Raw genomic sequence first — 26,544 nt, forward strand, 5'->3', positions numbered from 1 at the left:
GTCTTTAACTTTAGATTAATGCAAAAATCTTCAAATACCTATCTACAGGTATAAATTTCAAGAACAGTCAATGAAATTTGATGAGAATCTTTTAAGGGGAAATAATTAAACAAGAAGTCTATTTCCCCTAATTTGGCATTTCCTAAAACTGGGGAGTTATGATACACAAACTACTAAATATAAAATAAACAACAATGATATATTGTACAGCAATGGGAATTATAGTCATTATCTTTTAAGAACTTTTAAGGAGTATAATCTGTAAAAATACTGAATCACAATGCTGTACACCTAACAAATATAACACTGTAAATAAATGATACTTCGATTAAAAAGTAATAAATCAGTAAACACACACACACAAGTCCTTTCTAACAAAGCAGTCTAAATATCCACCTATTACACAGAAAAATGCTCTGACCAGATCTAATTACTTTAATTGGATGTCTCAAAATATCTTAATTCCTTCATACACAAGATTTAAACTATTCCACAACACAGAAATCAGAGCAATTTTATACAACTAAAATCAAATAAGGCTGATTGAAACAATACACTAATGACAATTCATATTAGCAAGACAAGAGAAACTGATCATTCAGCAAATATTTTGCAATGGACTGAAAATCTGTAACTGTTTATGCATTTGCACTTTAAATATTTTTATGTTAACATATTACTTTCCTCTAACAAAAAGCTGTAATATTTCATAATAATAATGAGAGCTGAGAGTGCTTTATTGTACTATTAACTCTCCGGCATTTAATTTTACCAATAATGTTTTGGGCTAATTTTTCACCATCTCTAGAATACTGTGCAATGTTCCTTAAAAGCAGTTTTCTTCCGCCTCTTTTCCATAATGCCCAGTATTATTCCATTCAAACACTTTCTTTCTAAAATGCCCATAATACAGCTTCTAAAATTTCTTAGATATTTAAATATTTGTTTGCTACAAATTTAAGTCCAAAATACTAAAATCACACGCTTTTGTGATGGTCCATAGTTTCTTACCTGCACTTCTCAAATTAGGGTCCAGTCCTGGCATCTCTTTGTTAGCTTCGGGGCTGACACTGTAGATTGATGCTCCTGCTTCACTGACGATACTGAGAAGAAAGAAAAGGGGAATATCATTCGCCAAACTTTCTGCCTGCCCCCCAAAAATAAATGAACAAGAGTAGGTATTATGAGGGAACTGAAGGGCAAAGCACTCTCTTTAAATTTCAATGATATCCATACCACTTGATTATTCATTAACATAAGTGATTAAGCAATGTTTTTTTCTTCACATAGGAAATACACAGGCTTAAATCCATAATGAATTCATTCAGTTGTTTTCTGTCAGTAGTAATAAGAGTTTATAAATGAACACAATGGATACTCCTCCATGAGGCCAACAAAATTTTCAGAATACTTAGCTTCCCTTGTGCTTATAATCTTTTATAGACTGACATTTATGACTCTTGTCTGAATTAATCATTCTAAAGCATGTTGGAAAGCACAGACATGTATGTGGATATGTGCATATGTGGATACACACAAAAACTATTTCTATAAATGCTGCCCTGTTGTTGTTGTTTAGTTGCTAAGTCACGTCTGACTCGTGGGTCCATGGACTGTAGCTCACCATGCTCCTCCATCCATGGAATTTCCCATGCAAGATACTGGAGTTGGTGGCCATTTCCTTTTACAGAGGATCTTACCGACCCAGGGATTGAACCTATGTCTCCTGCTTGGCAGGCAGATTCTTTACCACTGAGCCAACTTGGAAGCCTTCACCATATTATTACTTGGTTATAATTAACAACAACAATATGAAAAGGAAGAAGATCAGACACCCCATTTCTTTTCAGGAGGGTTTCAAGTCATCCTTTCAGTAAACTTGAAACATTATCACTTTAGGCAGGTTTTAAACCATTTCTTGTTTCTTTTAATCAAGCCATCATACAACCTCTTTTTTTCTTCTCTGGCTCCATATACTTTACAAACCACACTGGCAGCACTCTCTTACAGATGACAGTTGTATAGAGGTTGACATTTGTACAGTTTATCTAACATTTTAAAATTATGGGCTTTCTTTATGATATATAAAAAATCATCTACTTTAAGTATTTACAATACCTTTGGTTCTCTACCATGTGACTATCTAGGTATCAAGATTCAAAAGTAGAAGCACGGTGGTGCTTAATTTTTAATCTACTCTTAGGAACCTCTCCCTTTCTTGCTCTTCAGCAGTTACTTCAATTATGAGACAAGTTGAGCAGATAACTTCTAACATATTGCTCCACTGTAACCACTCAACAATGATAAGTAAATGTGAAACAGTTAGTTTACTACTCCAAAGAGTTCTTTGCAGAACTCCTAATTGAACTTTGATGGTTATAAGCCACTGAGACTTGAGAGGATTACTTGGGGCAACAAGAAGATTTATATATTTTTTGCAAACAAGATCTATTATTCCAAATTTCCTAACAGGGAAAATGAACACTCTTCAATTGGAAAGCGAGGCTGCTCATCTTGTTCCTCATCAAACCCCCATCAAGATACAGTAAGAGGTACATATTATATACAAAGCACAAAGCCAACCCCTTTGTGAAACTGAGGATAAGTAAAAATATTCAGCCACCAGCCATGGAAAATTTAGTTTCAAACACAAATGAACACTCAGCCTAACAAAGTTCTTTTCCAAAAAAGAAAAAAACCCAGAGTATCTGTGATGTGCAGGCAGGACCAATTATTAAGAGAAAAGAGTATTTTAAAAAATCTTACCACAAATTTATTTTCTGTCATTGCCAGAAACCTCCAAAATTACCACTATTTGAGCAAAGGGAACTTAAACGGTAAATAAAAATTCCAATTAACTGTGGGCTTTAGCAATTGGGTACCTGAGAATTTTCTGGGTGATTCACTGTCTCTTGGAAGTTATAATTCTCAAAAGACTGAGGGAAACTGTTGCAAAGAAAAACACTCAGATAATAAATATTCCTCCAAATACCATACTGCCACTTCTTTAAAACAGAGGAATACAAAACAGATGTGACACGCTGCACCCAAAGATTTTAGATTAACATTAATATTAAATCAATACAAAATGTAGTAAATTTCATATGCTTTAGTTACTAGATAGCATGGGTCCAATAAACAGTTCAGAACTAAGCGCAGATCAGGACGCTTAAATAATCTAAATGAACAGAAAAACCTCAACACTGATTACTTCAATATAAAACATATAAGGATCTGAGAAGTGTATGTAGCAAGAATTAAATGAAATAAATCAAGCTGGGAGTGGTGATGATTTTTTCCAGGAGAAGCTGCTAAGAACAAAAGTTACAGCATTTGCCCTCTTCCTTTTTTTTCTTTCATATTTAGAGTTTAAGGATAGATATTATATGTGAGATTTTACAAGGTGCTCTTATTAGGAAGTTTCCCAATAAACTATTAAAAAATTATTCCAATTATCTCTAGTATATTTTAAGGAAAGCAAAAGTAAACTTTGCACAATATCCAGATATCTAACATTTAATATGTGTCATATATCACAAAACAAATTTCACTCAGATGTAAACTAATTAGGCCCATAATCTTAGCAATTTGATTATTTTATTTATTTTGCCATAAAACAGACAAGACTTTGAGTAAAATTTATAATTTTGGGGAAATTTAACTAACACAGTTCTATCTAAACTCAAAAGTTTTAAGATTATTACAGTGCTTAAAATACCTTCAAATTGCTTGTTTTGACAAATGCATAAATAAATAATATGGTATCTCAAACTTCAAATATACAAAACTACATTTCAGAAGCTACCATTGCACTTTTATATTGTCCCAGATCTATAAGTTAATGTGCTAATTCTCTAAAATGAAACTGATCATTCTTAAAGCACTTTATCTAAATCAGCACTATACTAGAGTCTTTCTAGGTCTTTTATTAAAAAATAAAAAAATATATATATATATAAACCACACACTCATAACCTAAAAATCCAAGTGTAATGTCCATAATATAGATGCATTTACTTTTAAATTCATTTAAAATGTTTTAAACAAAAAGTCTGCAAGTGAAAAACACTAATTTTTGTTATTGCAAGTAAAAGCCAATGCTGTTACATAAATCTGTAAAATAAAATTTATTTACAAAAATAAATATAATTTATTAAAAAATATATTTAGACCACATAATTTATTTCTACAGTTTATAAGTCTCTTCTACCAAGAACTGAACTGAGCTGAATTGAACCAAGAAAAATTGTACATTGATGACTCTTTTAGAGCCACACTTGCAAATACTTTTCTTACAGTGACTATTCATTCTGATAGTAAAAGAATGGTAATTCCTTTTGCCAAATTGAGATGAGAGAATTACTTTCATGAGAGAGGAAAATGAGCTGTTTGGCTTTTTTTGTTACTGGGCTAATAGTTTTCACATTCATTTACAAGGTTGCTTGAAGCCTCAGTATGAGTCTCCTCCTCTCTTCTTATTTCCCAGATATGAAAATAGCTTTTCTGTTTTTCTTATTTTAAAATAAACTGCATGCTTCCTATGTCGAAAATTTAATTCAAAGTTAATCTACTTAAATGAAAACACAATTAATATTTAGTAAGACATCAAAAATCACCCAGAACATATTTGCTTAAACTAATAAAAGCTGATGTTTTCAATTTTTACAAAAGTATACTAGAATTTCTTATGTTTTATCAATATCTAGCAGTTCCCTTTTCCTCCCTCCTTCTGCCTACCAAAAACATACGTACTAAAAAGTTCTGATGCTAAATGCATAGCTCATTTCACTAAAGTCTTAGAAACAATTTATCTAAAAGTAGTTATTCTAAATTTTCAGACTGAGAAACATTCATATGAAAAGCAGGTAGGTAAATGACTTAAATTTCTCAACAAGTAAGACAAAGTGTCTAAAAAAGTTAATCATTTGCTTTGCTATGAGGCAATCTGTTCTGAAGTATGAAAGAATAGTTGTTTGTATTTTGGGGATAGGAGTCAAGGCCAAAAACTAAATCACCATAAATAAGGATTTATTGTTTAAAGAATACTTATTTTTAAAAAAATAAATTTTAAATTCCTTTATTTAGTGATGAACTGTCATGTCAGGGAGTCTCAAATGAGCAGTATGTAGTCACTTTAAAAACTGAGGCGGGAATTCCCTGTGGGGTCCAGTGGTTAGAGGACTCTGTGCTTCCACTGCAGGGGGGATGGGTTCGATCCCTGGTCGAGGGAACTAAGATCCTTCAAGCCTTGCATGCGGCCAAAAAATATAAACTAAGGTAATCTGGTGATCGTAAGGATGCCAGGAAACAAGATCCCACACTGTTAAGGATGTTTAAACTGTAAAACTCTTTTGGATGGTAATTTGAAAACAAAGATCAAGTCACCAAAATACCCATTCTTTCTGAACTGGCTAATATATTTTTAGGAACTTATATGAAAGAAATTTTAATTTATACAAAAAAATAAATAGTGCTATGAATCATAGCATGGCTCTGAATGAAAGAACCTGAAATCAGAATGTCTATCATTAAAGGGTTCTTTAATGAAAAACTATACTGTCATCAGAAATTATTGTTGTGAAGCATTAAGTGGAAAGGCTGGTTATAAAACTATGACATAAGACCAATTTTGATATTTTTAAAATATAGGTATATAAAAAGAAAAAAGAAACATTTATGGTAATGTTAACAGTAATTAACTATCAGTTATTCCTTTAAATGAATTTTTGTTTCTTTAAATTTTTCTGCAATAACTATATTTATTTGTAAAAATAAAAAGTTTATAAAATTCAAGTTTCAAATGACCATTGTTTACCTGGCCAAGAGATCTGATATCACATAATATCCAACATTCGTTTAAACCAAACTTTCTTTGAAAATTATGAAAGTTATTTTGAACTTAAATGTGGGTAAACATCATTGGTTAGTAATAACTTCCAAACTTGGCTCCTGTGAGACCTAAAACAATAATATGATATTGTTTTATAACAAGAAAGACACGTGACCAAACAGAAAAGTCAAGAATAGCTCTCAATTTGTACATACAGGTCAAAAAAACAAAGGCATGATCAAAAATTTTACAGTATAGAATATATTTTGTGTCTTTAAGTTATAACTTAGTCCTTGGCCTGTGAATCTATCCACCAAGCGAATCAATCCACCAAGTGAATCACCACAGCAAAATCAATTCACTGTCTACCACAGAAAAGATGTGAGGAGACTCGGTTATACACCAGGAAAGTAGTGTGTGGAAAAAACACACACTAAAAGCAAACTATGGTGAAACAGAAAAAGAGCAGAAACACACAACCTCAAAATTACAATGACACTGAAGGAATTTACCTGCAGGTATGTAACACTAGCACCATCTGGTGGAAGACCAGTTAGAAGCAATTCTCCAACTAACAGTTTTTTTAGAAAAAATTCTGAGTTACCTTTCAAAGAATGAGCATTTTCCAAAGAGAATGAGTCTAGCAACGGTAGAGTAATTACACAGAGGACCCATAATAAGCCTATGAGAACTTAAAATGTCTACCAAACAGAAGGCAAAATGTACCCTGGGATGGACGTCTCATCATATCCACAAAGCAGAGTTTCAACCATACGGAATTCTCTGGGCTACTTTTCCTTCAGTATCTCATATCATATCAGATGAACACTGTTAACCCACAAAAGAAACCTAAAAAGGACAAACCCAAATTAGCAACTTCCAAACAGAATTGTAATTTGGAATTTGGGGTTCCTCAAAGTACCAGCTACCTACTCTCCTGGCCTATAAACTCAACAATGGTACTCAGGCCACAGGAGAATCTAATTCTGGCTTATGTTTACAATGACACTGAGCTGCTACAATGTACCACAATGTGTCAAAACAAATACGTTTAAATCACTTTTACTGTTGTCAGTGGGTCATTCACAGATAAAGATGACAAAAATCACTGGTACCTTCAAATGCCGTCATGGGGAAAGCCAATCAACAGACTGAGGGACAAAGACACAGAGCTTCTCTCCATTTGTAGGTGGTTGGGTCCCTCTACCGAGGCAAAGCAGTTTCTGACATAGAATAGAACCAGCAGAAATTGTGGGTCTCTACCACTCTCCAGGGTAAGCATTCCTTTCATTTTCTTTCTCCCTTCCCTTCACTGTCTTCTGTTTCCCTTGGAGGTGAGGTGGTGGCGGGGGGGCGGTGTGGGGGGTGTGGGTGGGAGCCTCCTTTCTGCCCCCCTCCCCCATCTATATTTGAGTCCAACATGAAGCTGATACAAGTACTGCACAATATCACTAAAGGAAGCTCATGGAAAAGACAGTCACAGGAGCAACCAAGCAGCAGGCCTGATGCTTAAGTGAGTTTACACTGGGCACATGGAGAAGGGCCCCACTGTACCAGGACAAGAAAAGCAGGCTCAAAGAGTAGAACACTAACGATGGAATAGGCTGTTGTTTGCAGCAATGCTGTAAACACTTCACGTTCGCTACTAACAAGTTCCCAAAACTAAGAAGCCAAGGAAGAAACATTCATCTAATTTTACAATTAACTGTGCTTTGGTCACCATTTTGAAATGTCCTGATTTTAAAAACATGATGTCAACCTCCCTACCATCCTTACTGCCCAAACATATCAAAAAGCGTGCTTCTCCTGATTCTTGCGGTTAACTTCAAAACTGTCAGATTTTAAGGCATTCGATTTGTATTTACTCATATAATAACAGATTATCTGTTTGGTTATTCTTGTTCAAATATAATTCTACATTTAGATATAAATCTAAGAGTATCAATTAGCGTTTTCTTACAAAGGGAGGTTTACTTTTTCTTTTTTATGCCTTCTATCTTTTTTAAGCTTAAATAGATCTTTGGGAATTTATTCACTAATAAAATATGTGGAATTCAGACTGCTATAGCATAGACTTTTTTCAGAATGTAACTTATGGCAAGATACATTATTCCTTTATTATCCATCCAATAACAGAAGTCAGAATGAGAATTACCAACTTAGAGGGTTATAATATTTTGCTAATAATAATGCTGAATAATACAATTGAACTATTAAAAGTTTTAAGAACAAAAAACAAAAGGAGAGAAGCAAAGAGAAAAAGACAATGAGAAATAAAATAATTACAGAGAGAGACAGAAACTGAGATATACTTTACCAGCAGCTAACAGCTCAGTTCTTTTTACTTATAGTTGAATAAAGTTTTGGAAAAAACTGATGGTTTGCGTTACATTTCCCAATATTCTCCCAAATGCTATTGCTGACAATCTCAGTGAACTCCACTAATAAATCATACATATTTTATCATTTTTAACACCATTACTCATTCCTCCTTTCCTTCCTTGTCTTATGCTTGTTTCTACCTCAAACCCCTCACCCTGCCAACCCCTCCTTTCCTCTGAAATGAACTTATACCTCTGCAGAAGTCATCCCACCTCCCGTTTAATGGTGACCTTATCTACAAACTTCACCTAACACATTCACCAATCAGCAGTCTCCAGTTTGAATCATCAGACCCTTTTCTGGGACAACCAAAAAACTTCAGAATTTCTTTGGGCCACCCAGATAAAGCTCAGGGCAAAAGAAAGAAAAAACATACAAACCCTGAAAGCACACGCCAAATGTAAGATGACGACTCTAGATTAACCGCTTTTTCTAATCGTGCTTTTCAAAAGTACACTGAACAGACAGAGGGAGAGAAGGAGTTATTCAGTTCAGCAGGCTGCTCCATTTACTTCTTTATCTATGGTCAGATCTTTACTTTTTTGGGATCACTGCATATTTCTGGCTCCGCTATATTATACTGTGTAAATATTTAGGAGAAATAATTCCTTTCAAGGATCTAAACTTCCACTGTCGTTATGGCAAATGAACCTGTTTATGCTATGTTCGTTAAGTAACAGCAAGTCTAAAAGAACACAGGGATTTACTAATATATGTGGTACACAAACATCACAATCATAAAGCTTCTCATAGGGGCATATCAAGAACATGAAAGGCCAGTTTATTTTTACTCCCACTGCCCTGTAATTTTCTTTAACTCTATTACAACAGTCCTTAATTCAAACCTTTCCTACAGTTACAGTAACAGGGTAGACTGAATGTATGTAAGCTATACCTAAACTACCCACATCTCCATTTAACCTTCTTTGATTCTCATGTGGTTCTCAAACTCAACGCTGCATCAGAGTCTGTGGAAGGTTGTTAAAGCACACATGTCCAGAGTTCTGGCTTTACTGGCGTGGAGAATTTGCATTTCTAACAAGTTCACTGGTGATGCTGATGCTGCTGGGACCATACAGGTTTTAAACCTTTACTGAGGTATAATTTACATTTTATAAAGTTCACCCATCTTAAGTATATAATTCAATGTTGTATGACCATCACCAAAATTCAGTTTCAGAATATTTCCATCCCCCAAAGATCCTTTGGTGCCCATTTGCAGTACTCATCTCCAACCCCAGGTATTGACTAATTTACTTTTTGTCTCTAGACATTCACCTGCCTGGACATATCATATAAATGGAATCATAAAGTATGCGGCCTTTCTGTCTGGCTTCTTCACTTATCATAATGCTTTTGAGATTCATTCATGCTATAGTATCACTACTTCTTTTTTATTGCTAAATAGTATTCCACTGTTCTAGAAATACTGCATTTTGTCTATCCATTCATCAGTTAAAAGAATTTGGGGTTGGTCCAAGTTTCTGATATTGTAAATAATGTTGCTATAAACATTTATTTACAAGTCTCTGTGTGGACATACGTTTCATTTCTCTTGGACACATTCCCAGGAGGGGAAATACTGGGTTGTAAATCCATGTTTAATTTTTAAGAAACTGCCTCAGTTCAGTTCAGTTCAGTCACTCAGTCGTGTCGGACTCTTTGCGACCCCATGAATCGCAGCACGCCAGGCCTCCCTGTCCATCACCATCTCCCGGAGTTCACTCAGACTCACATCCATCGAGTCCGTGATGCCATCCAGCCATCAATGAATAAAGACTCCAGTTTGTTCATTTCCTAGACAATACTTGCTGTTGTTGTCTGTCTTTTTGACTACAACTATTCTAGTGGTCATGAAGTATTATCTTCTTGTAGCTTGTTTTACATTTATTATTGATGATGCTGAACATTTATTCAATGTCTTTGTTGGCCTTTCCTAATCTTCTCTAGTGGAATATCTATTCAAATCTTTGCCCATTTTTAATCAGCTTGTCTCATCGAATTATGCGTTCTTTGCCTATTCTAAGTACAAGTCCACCATCAGATACATAATTTGCAAATAGTTTCTCCCAATCTTTGGCTTATCTTTTCATTTCTCTAACGGTCTTTTGAAACTAAAAGTTTTAAATTCTAATAAAGTCTACGACTTTAAGAACCAGTGTTCTAAAGCCTCAGGGAGGCGTGCCAGGGCACGTGCTTAGCCGTTGCGCGGAGGAAGGAGGCAGAGCCGCACAACCGCCGCCTGGTCGGCTCGGTCCAGACCGCCCACCTGTCTGCCCACCCAGCGGCAGGGCCTCCTCCGCCATGGGAGTGCAGGTAGAGACCATCTCCCCTGGGGACGGGCGCACGTTCCCGCAGCACGGCCAGACCTGCGTGGTGCACTACACGGGGACGCTGCAAGATGGAAAGAAATTTGACTCCTCTCGAGACAGAAACAAACCCTTTAAGTTTGTGCTGGGCAAGAAGCAGGTGATCCGAGGCTGGGAAGAAGGGATTGCCCAAATGAGCGTGGGTCAGAGAGCCAAGCTGACTGTCTCCCCAGACTATGCCTATGGGTCAAGAGGGCACCCAGGCATCATCCCACCAAATGCTACTCTCATCTTTGATGTGGAGCTTCTAAAACTGGAGTGACAGGAATGGGCTCCTCCCTGAAGTCCCTATTCTTCAATGTGCCATGGAAAGATACTGCACCTCCAGCTACCTACGAGTCTGTACGGAGCTCTTCCTGATGTTCCACTACTCTTCCTATAACCATCTTCCCTAGTTGAATGTGTTCTGTCACTAGCTTCACTCTTCCCCCTTTCTCCTCATGTGTGTGCTGACCTGAACTAGTTGCCATAAACCTCAAGTTACTCATTTTAGTTTGTTTTTGTTTTGGGGTGAAGACCGAGTTTTAGTTCTTTGGCTCTAGGTTTTCAGTTAAGTATTAGTCAGGTATTAACACCCACTCCAATGTTCTTGCCTGGAGAATCCCAGGGATGGGGGAGCCTGGTGGGCTGCCATCTATGGGGTTTCACAGAGTCGGACACGACAGAAGCGACTTAGCAGCAGCAGCCGCAGCAGCAGGTATTAACAGCACAAGTAATGGAGTAAGTTCAGAGCAGGAACTGGTGTGTGGAGTGGGCAGGACAAGGATATTATTTAATTTTACCTTGGATGAAAGTCTTCTCTATTATATATTAAACATTCTTACTGCTGCATTGCAAAGCCATAGAAGACCTGAGACGCTTTTCAGGGCCAAACTATTCTCCAAGTTGAGAGATGTCCTTGGGCTGAATTAAAAGCCCTACCCAAAACTAAGTGGGAATGGGGAGAGCCTTTGCCTCCACTGCTCTATCCCCCAATCCTCCCCTTAAATCCTCTGCCTTTTGAAAGAAAACTGTTTTCACTGAGATGTTGGACACCACAGGTGTCTGTTCCAAGACCGACAGGGACCTCTGATGCCTTCTTCAGGGCCTGCCTTTTCTCCATCCTGTGCTTTTTTGTAATGGATATCCAGGACTTTTGTAATCTCCTAGTTATCCAAGCTCCACTTCCTTAATTTTAAGAACTTTAACCAAAAGTTAAATTTAAGGTGCTGTTTGTAGACACTTGACACGGCCATGACAAATCCTTGAATTCTGCCTTAAGAAAATGATGCTGGTCGTCACAGCATCTCTTGTGTTTTGATGGCCAGCTCCCCCTGCTGATCTCAGAGATTCCTGGCTTCTCCCTCTCACCCTTGTACTGTCCTATGTAGTGATTTGGTGAAAGAAACTGCTGCTTACTCCCCTACCCCATCCCTGCACTACATATGAGTTTCAAGCTTTATTACTGCAATAAAAGTGCATGATGCTGCTGCTGCTGCTAAGTTGCTTCAGTTGTGTCTGACTCTGTGCGACCCCACAGATGGCAGCCCATCAGGCTCCGCCATCCCTGGGATTCTCCAGGCAAGAACACTGGAGAGGGTCACCATTGCCTTCTCCAGTGCTTGATGCTGGCTTTTCTTAAAAAAAAAAAAAAAAAAAAAAAAAAAAAAAGCCTCAAAAATTCAAAAGAAATAGTAAACCCTTGAAAAATGTGAAAGCTTAACAGCTTCCATTCACATAAGCAATATGCAAATATCACTCACAGTATCAGCTTTTCTGTTTTGTTTTAGCAAAGCCTATCACAACTATCATCCTAAACATTTAATCTTTTTAGAAGAAAGAGAATAAGGAACTTGCAACTAGCTGTCTTTAATACATTATAAAATGAATAAATTCAGCTGCAGGTGGGCCTAGCTACCACCTGAGAACAGTGGATGGCATGCTGGCACTAAAGAACATGGACCTCTGTGTCAGGGTTTTCAGAGTCATTCATCGGTCAGATACCGTTCTTAAAAATATAAGTATAACTGAAACAGGGGCTCTGTATCAACCTAGAGGGGTGGGATGGGGAGGGAGATGGGAAGGAGATTCAAGTGGGAGGAGACATATGTATACCTATAGCTAATTCATGCTGAGATTTGACAGAAAACAAAATTCTGTAAAGCAATTATCCTTCAATTAAAAAATAAACTAATGAATATAAGAAATATGTCCACCTTACAAACTAGTAGAAATAAAGATAAATAGTGTACCACAGAAGACAGTATAGAAAAAGTGTATTATTTGGAAGAATACATTTATTTTGATGTTTCTATTTTTATTAGTTTTTCATATCAAGCTTTTAAAATAATTCATATATAAGTACAGCCCTTTCTTTGTTGAATATTTACTGTACCTTAAATGAAGAAGAGTCAAAGATTGCAGATAAAATTCAAATCTTATCTAGGATCATAACTTGCAAATGCATAAAACATACTTCAGGAATATACAGGATATGTTTGATTCAGGTAGAAGCAATTTAAGATGATTCATTTCAAGGGTAAAACCCAAATTACTACATGCTTATTTTATTTTTTTCCTTTTTTCTTGATAACTTTAAACTATTTTGTATTGGGGTATAGCCAATTAACAATGTTGTGGCAGTTTTCTAGGTGAACAGCGAAGGGACTCAGCCATACATACGTGTATCCATTCTCCCCCAAACCCCTCTCCCACTGATTACCTGCAAAAACCAAACTGTAAGATAAACTTATATGAATAAGTTTACTATTTCCATAACCATGACCTAACATACAGATTCTGTGATTTTATGGAAAAACTACAGCAACAAGAAGGATCCAGTTAAAAGATTAAAACCCATTTAAATTTGCAGAAGAATCCTTCTTTATATAACTCAAGCCAGTCGAGGACTCAAAGCAAGTAGCTTTGTATACTGAAGAACTCCTAGGCCTCTACTATAAAATGTTTTCAAATATTTATGTTCTAATTCATGGACCCTGTTCATAACATAAAAGCCACTAGTCCTCATTACCTTTCAGTTGCTGGAGATGGATTTCATTATTTTATTAGTCTTCATAAATTACAATACAACGAACAAGTCTGACGGCCAATACTCATTCTTTTTGACTGAGCCACCCAGAACCACTTAAGAAGCTGTCCAAACAGATGTCAGAGAATACAGTTTCATAAAAGATCCAAAGTCTCTCAAAATGGTCTGGCTCCTAATAAAAACTTATAAAGCATCTTCTCCAACCACTTTACATTTTCTGTAATTCAAAATAACTAAGAAGTCATTGGAACATCTTTCCCAAATTACACAAAATTAAGATATTACCATCTCTGCGACATTACTGAACTTGAGATCCTAGATAAAGATCAAGACATAAGAAATAAAGAATCAATTAAAAATAAATTTTTAAAAAGAAATAAAGGAAAGAGCTTACTCAATAGCCAACAACCAATTATAATTTATCCATAAAATTGAAAGGTAAGAAAAAGCAAAATAATAAAATTTTTAAGCCTTCGTTTTACAACAGTGTTCAAGCCCCTTCTTCAACCAGTTAGATTCCAGTTACTAGCCGGAACAAACTCAGCAGGTTACCCTACTTTTCCTCCTGTCCTTACTTACCAATCAGTCTTCTGATCTTAGAACATCAAGGCTCAATGGAAAAAAAAAAAAGCAGCAGCAGCAGCAGCAGCAAGGACCTCAAACAGGAGGTCTTACTTTGAGTTATCTGTGTGTGCATCTGTATGACAATATGATCGTAAGAGAAGCTCATCCTCTGAAATCTACAATTTCCTAGTGAGGTTCTTAATAACAATAAGGTACAAGGAGAACTGCATCCCCTGCCCCCAACTCTCACCATTTATCCTGTGAAATCCAAAGGATAATCACTAAAACCTTTCCTTATACAATTAATATCACACATAATAGGTACAAAGGAGAATAAGAACACATAAACACCTTTGATGCATTTTTTTTTTACAAATCTGGGTGCCTCTCTCCAAACTAACAGAACTGTACTACTATAGCAATTCATCCATCTATGAACAAATGCCCTCAGCCTATTTCTGAGAAAGGGAAGAATGATCAGTTATATCTGTCTTAATCTTGTCTGAAAATCTTGACATTTTTCAGCAAGTAAAGGTTCCAAATGGCAGGTGTCAGAATGTCTTAGCCTCACACGTGGTGCTGGAAGGCAGGAAAAGCAGCAGCAGCATGTGGTCATGTCAGAGCAACACAGAAGCTGCCTAGGGAGCACATTCTGAAAAGAGCAAACCTCAGACTCGGTTAAATCAATCTAGTGCCAGATGCCACTCTCAGAACAAAGCTGCAGTGCCAAGGACTAGCTGCCCAGAGAAACATTCAACTCAAGCCTCTCACAAAAGGGAAAATAGCTGAGTGCAATGGCACCTGTCTATATCCTGTCTGATAATTTGGTCAAACTAGCTCCTTCAATGCAGAGGCAAAAAATGGTCAAAGAATTCTTTGCTTAGTCTACAGGTGAGTATTATTTCCTCAAAGCCATTTTCAGTTGATCTGAAATCAACAACATGAATCTCTTGCAATTCTGTAGTATTTATAGCTTTTCGTAAGTGCTTTAAGATCTAATTCCTATAAGGAAGTCAGAATCTTAAGTATCCTCTTCATTTTACCTGTGGGGTTAGAAAGAACCAGAAGTAAATGAAATTAAATCAAGATCACCTGAAATTCAAACTCAAAAAGGAAAAACTGGTCTCTGGACTGTAAGGCCAGGCTTCTACCTACTTAGATACCACCCTCTGTTCACTTCTCACAGCCCAATCATCTTTCCACAGGTTTTTTCAATAACCAGAAAGCTCTGGGGCCTTTTGAAAGTTTTTTTGTGAAAGTTAATCAGTAAGCAGTTTTGTTCCCAGAGGTTCACATATTGGCCTGATGGTCTACTTTACTTCTCCTCCTATCTCAGTCTAAGAAGAAATGATTTGAAGGAAAACTCAAAGCAGGAGATACTGTACATGCATAAGTGTTAGTCAGTCAGTCGTGCCGACTCTTTGCGACCCCATGGACTACAGCCCACCAGGCTCCTCTGTCCATGAGATTTTCCAGGCAAGGATACTGGAGTGGGCTGCCATTTCCTTCTCCAGGGGATCTTCCCAACCCAGGGATGCATAAGAATAGATTATTTGTTTAGAAAGGAGCATTCACTGTCAAGTCATCTGGTTAGATACAAGAGAAACTGAACAAATTGGGATCCATTCAGATGAGTAGATCCATTCAAGGAGCCTGGTGTGCTGTAGACCATGGGGTCGCAGAGAGTCGGACATGACTGGGCAACTGAACAACAGATGAGTGGTACACAGTTAACGGTTACTCTGTTGGAAAAGAACACTCAGTATCATTTAGGTTTTTATATTCTATTGAAAAATACAAAGGGATCCTTCGGCCAAGGATTAATACCTCAAAACACCTGATTTCTTCCCATGCCTCAAAAGACAAAACACAAATAAGAACCAGGACTTCCTTGGATATTCAAGTTAAGTATTTTAAAATAAAATAGTGTCCAAGTGAAAACCTTTGGAAGCATCCAGAACAAGCATGGTCATCCAATTCTTGCACAAACTGGTTCCTTCCTCAACATTTCACTCCCTGTGTCTACATCACTGAAATGTATTTATTTGCCGTACCCCTTTAGGGCATATTTTCAAACTAAAATAATTCACCAGAGTCTACATTATCTTGTCTTGCCTTTTAAGCAACTATAGATACTATTCTTCAACTCTGTGCAGCTGGCTCAAGTAATTTCTTTGTAATTTTCAGATCTGAGGCCAATTAACATAAATAGCACAGAACAGATAAAAGTAAATACGAATTAACACAGACCTACAATCAAATGAGGACTAAGAGTACTCTCAGATACATATTCTACAGTCTGAAAATCAAATGAATAAAATTAATTATTAAATAAATGGAAATTTCCTAAATTAATTTCTTATTCACGACTTAGTCTGCAAATTTCTATTTCTATAAAAAAGGTCATTTTGATATGATCATTTTCCATGTCTGCTGTCTTTTTCCTACACACTTTGCTAACTTAATTGATTCCAGACTTTCCAGCATCTCATGTTTTTATGCTTTACTCATTGAAATAAGAGGGATTTGTTTTTTTCATTAACATGGATAAAAACCAATTTGGGTTCATGTTTGGAATAATGATGAGTGTTGGTAAAAACAAAGTGTGATGCTGTTGTCAAGGAATGTTTATTGTTCAAAATCATGCAAATGATAAACAGACACATGAAACGGACAAGCTTTGTGCTGGCATCAAGTTTAGTATATATTTCAACTGAAATAAAAGCAGAACTAGGACAAACCAGAAACAGATATCTCATAATTTTCAACGTCATTGTAAAGAGTCATGCTAACTCATCGGTTTTTTTCACTCCACCAAAAAGCAAGAGTACAAGCCAGGGTACTTAAATGTTAGTTGGTTAATGACACTGACTACAACCTCTTTAATTAAGCCTATGCTTATTAAAGTCACTGAACGTTCTCTTAAAATCTTCTGATCTCTTTTGGTATCCCCGGGAATTTTAAATCTTGTTTTGGGCCTTCTTTTGGGCAAATGTATTTTATCTCTACACTGCTCAAAGCTAAAATGAAATTATAACTGGGGGTGGGGGGAGGATCCCAAAACTGTGAAAAAATATAACCTCCTGGTCTAATCTTACCTAAAAGTAATGACATCTCCCCTATCCCTTCATAAAGTTTCCTGCTCCAAGTTCTTAAAACCTGGCCAGTAGATATTTATACAATTTTTAAAAAACAGTATACTAAAGAAAGCTGGAAGGTTGTTCAGATACTCAGTCCTGCTGTAGCTTAAAGGTATAAATTCTTGAAAATTAAAAACAAATATAAAGATAACACAAATAAAAAGAAAGCTAAAGCTGTGTTCTTGAGATTCCCAAAGGTAAGAAAGGAAAAGAAAGTTACAGCAGTCACTTAATATGTTCTCAACATCATGTGTAAAGAAAATCTCTGATATAATCTGATCCTGAAGAATTTAAACTACAGACTTCCTGATTCCCCAGTGCTGGCAATCACATCCAACAGTAACTATGCACAATGGCTGAAATAACTTTTAAAATTATTTCATTTTTTTCCTAAGTTTGTTTTAACTATGAAGTCTCCATTTCCAAAGTAAATTTTAAATGACTTGATGTTCTGAAAATATATTTTATATCAAAGGGCTCCACTGAATTTTTCCTGTTAATTTCTAGTTTACTAACTCAAGCATAGGACAATTATTAGTAAAATTACAATCTCAAAGTAATATTAATGTTTCATATCACACATCTGGCATCATATTTCAACATCATTTTCATCTGAAAGTTAAAAAACAGAAAGATGTTCTAATACAAACCCAAGTATATCTGTGTTGGAGTAACTTTGAGTTTTTATTCCTAGAAGAAAACTGAACAGTGTTTGTTCTTTATGAGAAATTACAAACAATGAATTGTTAGATATCATAAGTGATTTTACTAAAATAGATATAAAATCATAAATCTTCAAGAAAGAAATTATTTACAGTCATAGGCATTCTTAAACAATGATATGAAAGATGATTTTCTTCTTTTTCCCTTATTTAAATGAGAGGGAAAACAGAAAGAAGAGAGAAAAGGAGGGAAGGAAGGAAAGGGAAACAGACAAATATTTTCAGGGAAGTGAGTGAGCAAGCACACACAAACATTTATGACTGGCAAATCCATGAAAACATTTTTTTCTCTCTTAAATATTTTTCACTTAATTAAGTAGGATACAAAGTAATAATGACTTGTAAAGAAGTAACAGAACATAACCAATTGACTCTAAGTAGGCTACTTCTCCAAATTATCTACCCAACCCAATACCAAGGAGATACATTGATCAGTGAAATGAACATATTTTCCTCATCTGGAATAAATAAATCACCTCCATCATGAAGGTCTGTCTAGTCAAGGCTATGGTTTTTCCAGTGGTCATGTATGGATATGAGAGTTGGACTGTGAAGAAAGCTGAGTGCTGAAGAAGTGATGCTTTTGAACTGTGGTGTTGGAGAAGACTCTTGAGAGTCCCTTGGACTGCAAGAAGATCCAACCAGTTCATTCTAAAGAGATCAGTCCTGGGTGTTCTTTGGAAGGACTAATGCTAAAGCTGAAACTCCAATACTCTGTCCACCTGACGTGAAGAGTTGACTCACTGGAAAAGACCCTGATGCTGGGAGGGATTGGGGGCACGAGGAGAAGGGGATGACAGAGGATGAGATGGCTGGATGGCATCACCGACTCGATGGACATGAGTTTGAGTGAACTCCGGGAGTTGGTAATGGACAGGGAGGCCTAGCATGCTGCAATTCATGGGGTCGCAAAGAGTCAGACACGACTGAGTGACTGAACTGAACTGAACCATCATGAGCAAGTTCGAGAGCACCATTTCCAACCTTATCTACTGGTTAAAACACAAAACCGCACATATCAGAAACACACACACAGAAGGAACCAAAAAAGCACTCTTTACTGTTCTATCATCTATTTCCCAGGTTTAGAAAGCAGGCTTCTCTCAGCAGATATTTTTCAAACACCCACTTCAGTTTCAATTTGGTCCTTAAAATATTCTCCAAGATACTTGGAGAAACATAGATTTCTAAGATAATTTTTCAGAAATAAACTACCATGCATGCTTATGTATTGTGTATGCACGATCTGCTTCAAGCTTTAACTTCTCTGATTAAAAACGTAAATTCTCTATCATACAGAAAGAGATACAAACCAAGTAACTCATATCTGAAATTAGTCTCTTCCACTATTTTCAAAGGCCAAGGGAAATTTTTTTAAAGAAACAACACTTCTGAGTTAGAAAGATGTAAACTATGACATAACTAAAAAGGCCAAAAAAACTTACATATTTTATACCTAAATTTATTGTCCCTATGGAATGTTGTTTTGTCACACAGATCAGTATTTATTGCATTACCCCCACATCCTAATATCTATAGAAAGAAGTCTTTCAACCATGTAGGAGTACTTTAGGTGAAGTTCCTATGAAAACACCTGCCAAAGATCTTGAACTATCATATGAAGTGGATCACAGGGTTTACAAAGTGCTGCAGGCGTTCAAAGGCATTCCCTGCCCTGAGTATCACAATCATACTGAGAGACTTCAGGCACATGCCTAAGTCATTTCCCTGAATTGTTTCTTGTCAAATTAAAATGTCAAAAATTAGGCTATCAAATGCTGTCCCTGAGGACTCTAGCTCAACCCAAAGAGCAGCTACCAATTAGTAAAGTCGGGTCTTTTAAGGGGGAAAATTCTTCCTTTTCTATTGGTATCTGGAATTAGCAGGGCCCCCAACAAAAAGTTTCATCTCAGCAGTCAGTTTAAGTGCTACTGATAGCTATAATCACATGCAGGCTGCAATTTCTTTTGAAAGGCTTTTCAAATGAACAAATACAAAGAAAAAAGAGAAACACAAGTGTTTTCATACTGAATGACTGCCTAGGATGATAGAGGTATAAAAAGCCAAGGCTAGAGATCCAGATATACATGAGTATTGTGAACTAACAAACCAAAGTCAAATGAAATCCTTGCTCACTCTTTTGACAAGGTCAGTGCACTCATCCCTTAGCACAATATACAATTGAATTTCAGGTTGTAGAAGGTGCTTCAGGAAAATAAAACCCACCACAAATCATTTAATGTTTCTCGATTAAAATCCTCTAAGAAAAACATTTCCTGTTCACTTTTTTCCCCCCAAAGCTGCATATCTCTCAGAGACTGCCTTGGTGAAGTGTTCATTTGTTAGCGACATAAATGTACAGATGTGATGGATGTTCTTTAGTAGCCAAATCATACTGTAATTTTTCCACCCAATATCCAGATGAGTGTATATAGTGCAAGATGTATAATTTATTCACAGAAGAGAAAATCATATTCATGTGCTAGAAAGAGCTACTGGTTGCCCACGAACTTCCCCCAAAAGGTTCTAAAACTTGATTTCAAAGGACAAAAATACAAGCAACAAGCCAAACATGCTCACAGAACATGACTATTTACATGAGGTATGCATTTAAGTTGCCTAGGCTTACAGTTTGGCAAAAATCATTATATTACCTGTGGCTACTAAAGTAATTAAAAAGGTCAACTTGAACTGTGGCAAGAGACAACATTAAAAGCAAAAATTTAACACTAGACATATATATTCCCATGTATACAATCCTTCTTCACTTTTCACAAAAAGCCTCTTTGATTTCAATTATCAAACACTTCCCAATGTTGTGGCTTTTAAAGCCTTCATTACTAGACACTACGTTTCTTGGCTTCATGGCTCAAGCGATGACAAACAGATCATTTCCTATTCTCTCCACTTACCTCATCATCAACAAGACTGTTAGAATCCAGTTACGTTAAGAATTATTTTTAACAGCCACCTTCAATTACAAATGTTTGACATGATCACAGACTTCCAATGCTAATCCCCTTTCAAGTTGAAATACCCACAGAAGGGCCCTTTGAGACACACAGCATGGCTATTTGCTTTGCTTTGCCTTATCCTGCAAAGCTGCTGAAATACATTTGAATCCTTTCTCTCCTCCCCCATCACTATCATACATTTCTTATGCAAAGTTATGTGCAGACCCACATGTTTTTGTCTGACAAAGCAGTTTTCATGGATAAAACGTTTCTCCTGTATACCTCTAAACCCAAAGGCTATTTTTAAAGAAAAGAAACGTTTCATGCAATTGACTCTCATTTCCCCAAGTTCCCTACCTATAGACTATCCTACCTTAGTTTACATATATTTGTATGACCTGAGTATATTTAATTTTCAGAACTTTATTGCTAACCACTTGGTTTAGAAACTTTCTGTCTTGTATATTCAGGAAGAAAGTCTACCACTTAACCCAATGTAAAGAAAACCTGAATCTATAAAGAATAAAACTATCAACAAACTAAATAATACTTATCTTACTTGAGGAGAGATTTTTAAATTTCAAAGAATAATACAATTTTCCAACACACCAAATTCAGGCATTTATACCAAAGGCACAAATCTAAGTCTCTACTATTTCCAAGTGACAACCAACTGGGGTTTTGAACAGAAATCAATGTGTAAGTGGACTTACTAAAATCTGTTCTTAACTTGAATTTTCATAACTCAAATTCCGTTTTAAATGCAACAAGAGAGCTCATGAGCTAAAGGAACTATGAAGTGAATTTTTCACAGTGCAAAGAATTCACTGGTAAAGCAACTGGTCATCCATTCAATTAGGAACTTTTAACTTTTGATTTTGTGTTTAGAGTTTGCAGAAGTGAGTAATATTTTTCTTTAAGCCTGTACCCTATCTGTGTTAATCATGGAAACAAGGACCTGTATGTTCTACTATTAGAGCAAAGACAGCTCTATGCCCTTAACCTACATCTAGTTTATGCTCCCAAGGGAACTGGGAAGAGGTGACCACATCCCACTAAAGACCAAGTGAAAAAAAAAAATTTAAAAGACCAAGCGAGAATACAGCAACCATTCACAAATTACCCTTGGAGTATACTCCTCAGTTAACAGGAAGCAAAATTAGAAAGTGCAGGGAATCAGGATATGTTACTCCATGATATGCCACTTTGACAGAGTAATTATTTTAAGCTGAAGGAGTGTGAGAAATGGAAAGACTCTCTGACCTTCCCTTTCTACCCTGAAGCAGGTCATAAGACTCTCAAGTGAAAGGTGCTGTCCTTATACTTGGAGGAAAGAAGCAGCCTTATCTCCAAAGATAGAAGAATGTTGAGAGGAATTTAAAATCACAGACCCTGCTGTTTCCCCCAGTTTACTAACCTTAGCTAAAATCCTTCATGCCTCCTCTTATATTTATTTCCCCACAACTTTCTACTCTTCATCAAACCCAGTATAAAAATGCTCAGGCTTAACTGTTTCTTTGGATTTTTTTCCTTATGAAGGTTCCTGTGTCATGTAAAACATAATTACATACACTTGTATGCTTTCTCTATTAATTTGTCAGTTTAATTTTCAAGCCCAGCTAGGGGCCTTAAGACAGTCAAGTAACCATCCCCCCTTCCCCCATTTGTTTTCTTCACAAAATAATAATTTTAAATTCTTACTAAGAGTCTTATTAACTCCTGTAACTTAATTCTTCACAAATTCCCAGTTGATGAAACCACATTCTATGACTCAGTGACCTACTGATAAAGCACGTAAGCCGGGACAACTGATTGCAGAAAGGCAGCAGTGGGATAACCAGCGGTGCTAACTACAAATATAACTTCACAAGTACATGAGTATGAAACTCAACAAAAATAAATATGAGAAATAAAAGTTATCTGGCAACCCGTCCATGAAAGAAAAGGAAAAACGACTACATGGCCACATATTATTTCCTAAAGTGCAAAAACATTCTTTGAAAACACATCCCAACACAGATAATTTAACTATGACTTATATTTAGCTAACTTTCAAGGTAAAATTAGGCAGAAAAATAGTTTTCTTAGATGTCTGCACAATCCATGACTGAAATGAAAACACAAACATGTCACACTTCTGGACTCTTCTCAGCAAGAATAAAACGGAATGGGGGAGAGAGAGTGTTGGGACTGAGACCTTCTAGCTCAGTCACTATGGAAATCAAAGAAGAGTCTGACTCTAGGTTTCCAGAGGAAGTATCTATTTTCTTCACAGTCTCTCTGGAACAAATGCTTTTCAAAGAGTTCGAATTCTCATTGAAACTGCTTTAATAAGTATTAACAACTTTCTAACACCTTCAAAATTATTAGCACAATTTCAAAGCATTTCAACCAAAATTCCAAGTCTGTCTTAGATTATGTACAGCTATGATGAACCGTATTTTTTAATCAAATATCCTTATTGCTTTAATCACTGCATGTCACTCTTTAATTTAAAAAAAAAAAATTCTAAATCTCATGAAAAAACATACCTCCAAGCAACGTAACACCTGGAAACCAGGAACTGTGATTTTTTTTAGTAAACCTTGTCTTGTCTTCTTTGTTGCGTATCTTCTCTATTCTAAAAAAAATACTCCTAATCAAGTACTCAGCCTTGATTTTAAACACAGGCAAAAGGAAAGGAAGAGAATGAATAAGCTCATTTGAAAGTGTCAGAACTTAATGAGTTCAGTTTGTAAAAAAAATTTGAGATAACACTACTAAACACTGGCTAGCTTATAAAAGCTTGCTTAAAACTCAACATTCAAAAAATGAAGATTATGGCATCCAGTCCCATCACTTCATGGCAATCGGGGGAAACAATGGAAACAGTGACAGACTTTATTTTCTTGGGCTCCAAAATCACAGCAGACGGTGACTGCAGCCACGAAATTAAGGACACTTACTCTCTGGAAGAAAAGCTAAGACAAACCTAGACATCGGATTAAAAAGCAGAAACATGACTTTGTCTACAAAGGTCCGTATAGTCAAAGCTATGGTTTTTCTAGTAGTCATGTATGGATGTGAGAGTTGGACCATAAAGAAGGCTGAGCGACAAAGAATTGATGCTTTTGTATTGTGGTGTTGGAGAAAACTCTTGAGGGTCCCTTGGGCTGCAAGGAGACCAAACCAGTCAATCCTAAAGGAAATCAACCCTGAATATTCATTGCAAGGAGTGATGCTGAAGCTGAAGCTCCAATACTTTGGCCACCTGACGTGAAGAACCAATTCATTGGAAAAGACCCAGATGCTGAGAAAGATTGATAGCAGGAGGAAAAGGGGACAACAGAGGACCAGATGGTTGGATGGCATCACCAACTCAATGGACAGGAGTGTGAGCAAACTCTGGGAGGTGATGAAGGACAGGGAAGCCTGGCGTGCTACAGTCCATGGAGTGGCAAAGAGTCGGACACGACTGAGTGACTGAACAACAACTAAATATACAGACTGTACCAAGAGTCAAAATAAGAATCTTTTACACTTGGGAAGGGAGAAAAGTAGACACTGTAATATAAAAACAAAACTATAAGACAGTACACTATTTTTTTCAAAAATAAGCATTAACACTAGGGGTAACTAGTAGTTAAAGCTGTTTGCACAGGTGGGAGCCATGTGCTTAATAACACCCCTGGAAAGAAAAATCCATATTCTATAAAAGAACCATAAAATATGTACAGGCAATAAAATGCCATTTGGTAGTCCTTAAAAATGATAAGGAACCCTCAAAACCTACATTTATCTATAATACTTCAAAAAGTAGGGGGAAAGATAGGTATTCATTAATGTTGGATTGTATAACATACACATATACAACACAGAGGTATCTGAGATCATGTTCACCAAAATAATAATCATGACCTTTGGATGGTGGAGTACAGGTTATTTTCTACACTCTTTAGACTACTTTTTCTGCTCTTTAGACTACTCTGTACTGTTTGAACTGCTTACAGGAGTACATATTTACACACAAACACAAAAGTGTTCTTAATTTGTAAGTATTTAGTGTATAGGTATAGAAGACACCTTACAATTTCACAAAAAAAAAAATGGTTAAAAAAAACCTAAAAACAAACAACTTAAGAAAGAAGTTGTACCAATTCTCTACACTCTCTCTTAGAGAACAGAAGAGGGAACACTCCCTAACCCACTCTATGAGGTCAGCATTACCCTACTACCAAAACCAAACAAAACACTACAAGATAGGAAAATAACAGTACCAGATCTCTCAAGTACATAGATACAATGATCCTGAACAAAATATTAGCAAATAAAATCTAACAATGTATTTACATAATGAAAAGGATATATCCCAGGAATGCAAGGCTGTTTAAACATTCAAAAAACAATATAGTCCACCCATCAAGATGCTATAAAATATCATCATAGTAATAGATGCAGAAAAAGCATTCCACAAAAATCCAATACCCATTAATGATATAAAGTCTCAGTAAACTAGGAATAGAAGGGGATGTCCTAAATTTGATAAACATTATCTACCATAAAAAAAAAAAAAGCATAGCTAATATTATACTTCCTGGTGAGAAACTACAGGTTACCCACTAAGATCAGGAATAAGACAGGGATGTCCCTCTCACCACGTGTTTTTCAACATCACACTGGAAGTTATATCTTACACAACGTGACAAGAAAAGAAAAGGTACACAGGGTGGGAAAGAAGAAATAAAATTATCTTTGTTCACAGATGATATGAATGGGAAAGAAGAAGTAAAACTGTCTTTGTTCACAGATAACATCATTACCTATGTAGAAAATCTGAAGAAAACGAGCAAAAAAAAAAAAAAAAATTCCTGGAACAAATAATGGCCCCAGCGTCCACCCTGGGCTCCTGTTCCAGGTCCTCCTGCTTCGATGCTATCCCCTATAAGGCAGTCTGCCACTGCCAACAGTAAGCAGTACACATATTTGGAGAGAACAGAGTTGCCTCGAGCCACGGCCATGCTATGACCAGGGCAGAAGCAGTCATTGCTGGTGCACCTGGCCATGTCTGAGCACACACTTGGAAACAGCAGAACCAGCTCAACAGTGCAGCTCCAACCCCTCTACCTTCAACCCAGCCTCTAACCAAAGGCGCGCACACCCAAAGGGAAAAAGTTGAAACAGTTCGGCAGTAAATCCCAAGGCCTCAGGCCCTGGACACCCCTAACTGAGGCAGCATCATACTCCGCCTGGGAGAAACTCAATCCCCTCAGGGCTCCTGCTCCATCCCACTGGGCCTGAAGCCTACCCGCCACTGGGAACAGTGGAAGCCCTGGCTTGCACCTGGATCTGTCACTGGCCCCTCCAACTCCAGTCCATGCTCCTAGCAAGGTGATGGCTGCCAGCACATCCCAGGGGAAGATGCAGCTCGTGCCGACTTCAGACCCAGCCTGCCCACTAAAGCCACAGGGCACACATATGCTGCCAAGGAGAACTCCTGTAACAAGAATACACCTTCCAGACCTGGCTAGGTATCTGCTTCACCTAATTTCATAGAGTCAAGAAAGATTAACGAAATG

At 36.7% G+C, this 26,544-nt stretch overlaps 1 protein-coding gene and 1 pseudogene across 4 annotated transcripts in view; one reads left to right on the forward strand and one right to left on the reverse strand.

Moving 5' to 3' along the window:
• Window positions 1-26,544, reverse strand: part of SRBD1 (S1 RNA binding domain 1) — a 226,052-nt gene that overhangs the window by 98,777 nt on the left and 100,731 nt on the right. For all 3 annotated transcript variants that reach the window (XM_005686560.3, XM_005686559.2, XM_013967606.2), the window contains exon 15: window positions 1,012-1,103. In XM_005686560.3, coding sequence (XP_005686617.3) covers window positions 1,012-1,103 — 92 coding nt within the window. The remainder of the gene's footprint in view (window positions 1-1,011; window positions 1,104-26,544) is intronic.
• On the forward strand, window positions 10,326-11,068 carry LOC102168268 (annotated as a pseudogene). Its single transcript, XR_001296258.2, has one exon. The product of XR_001296258.2 is annotated as a peptidyl-prolyl cis-trans isomerase FKBP1A pseudogene (transcript).

The sequence above is a fragment of the Capra hircus genome, chromosome 11 (genome assembly GCF_001704415.2).
Source record: "Capra hircus breed San Clemente chromosome 11, ASM170441v1, whole genome shotgun sequence".
NCBI lineage: Eukaryota > Metazoa > Chordata > Mammalia > Artiodactyla > Bovidae > Capra > Capra hircus.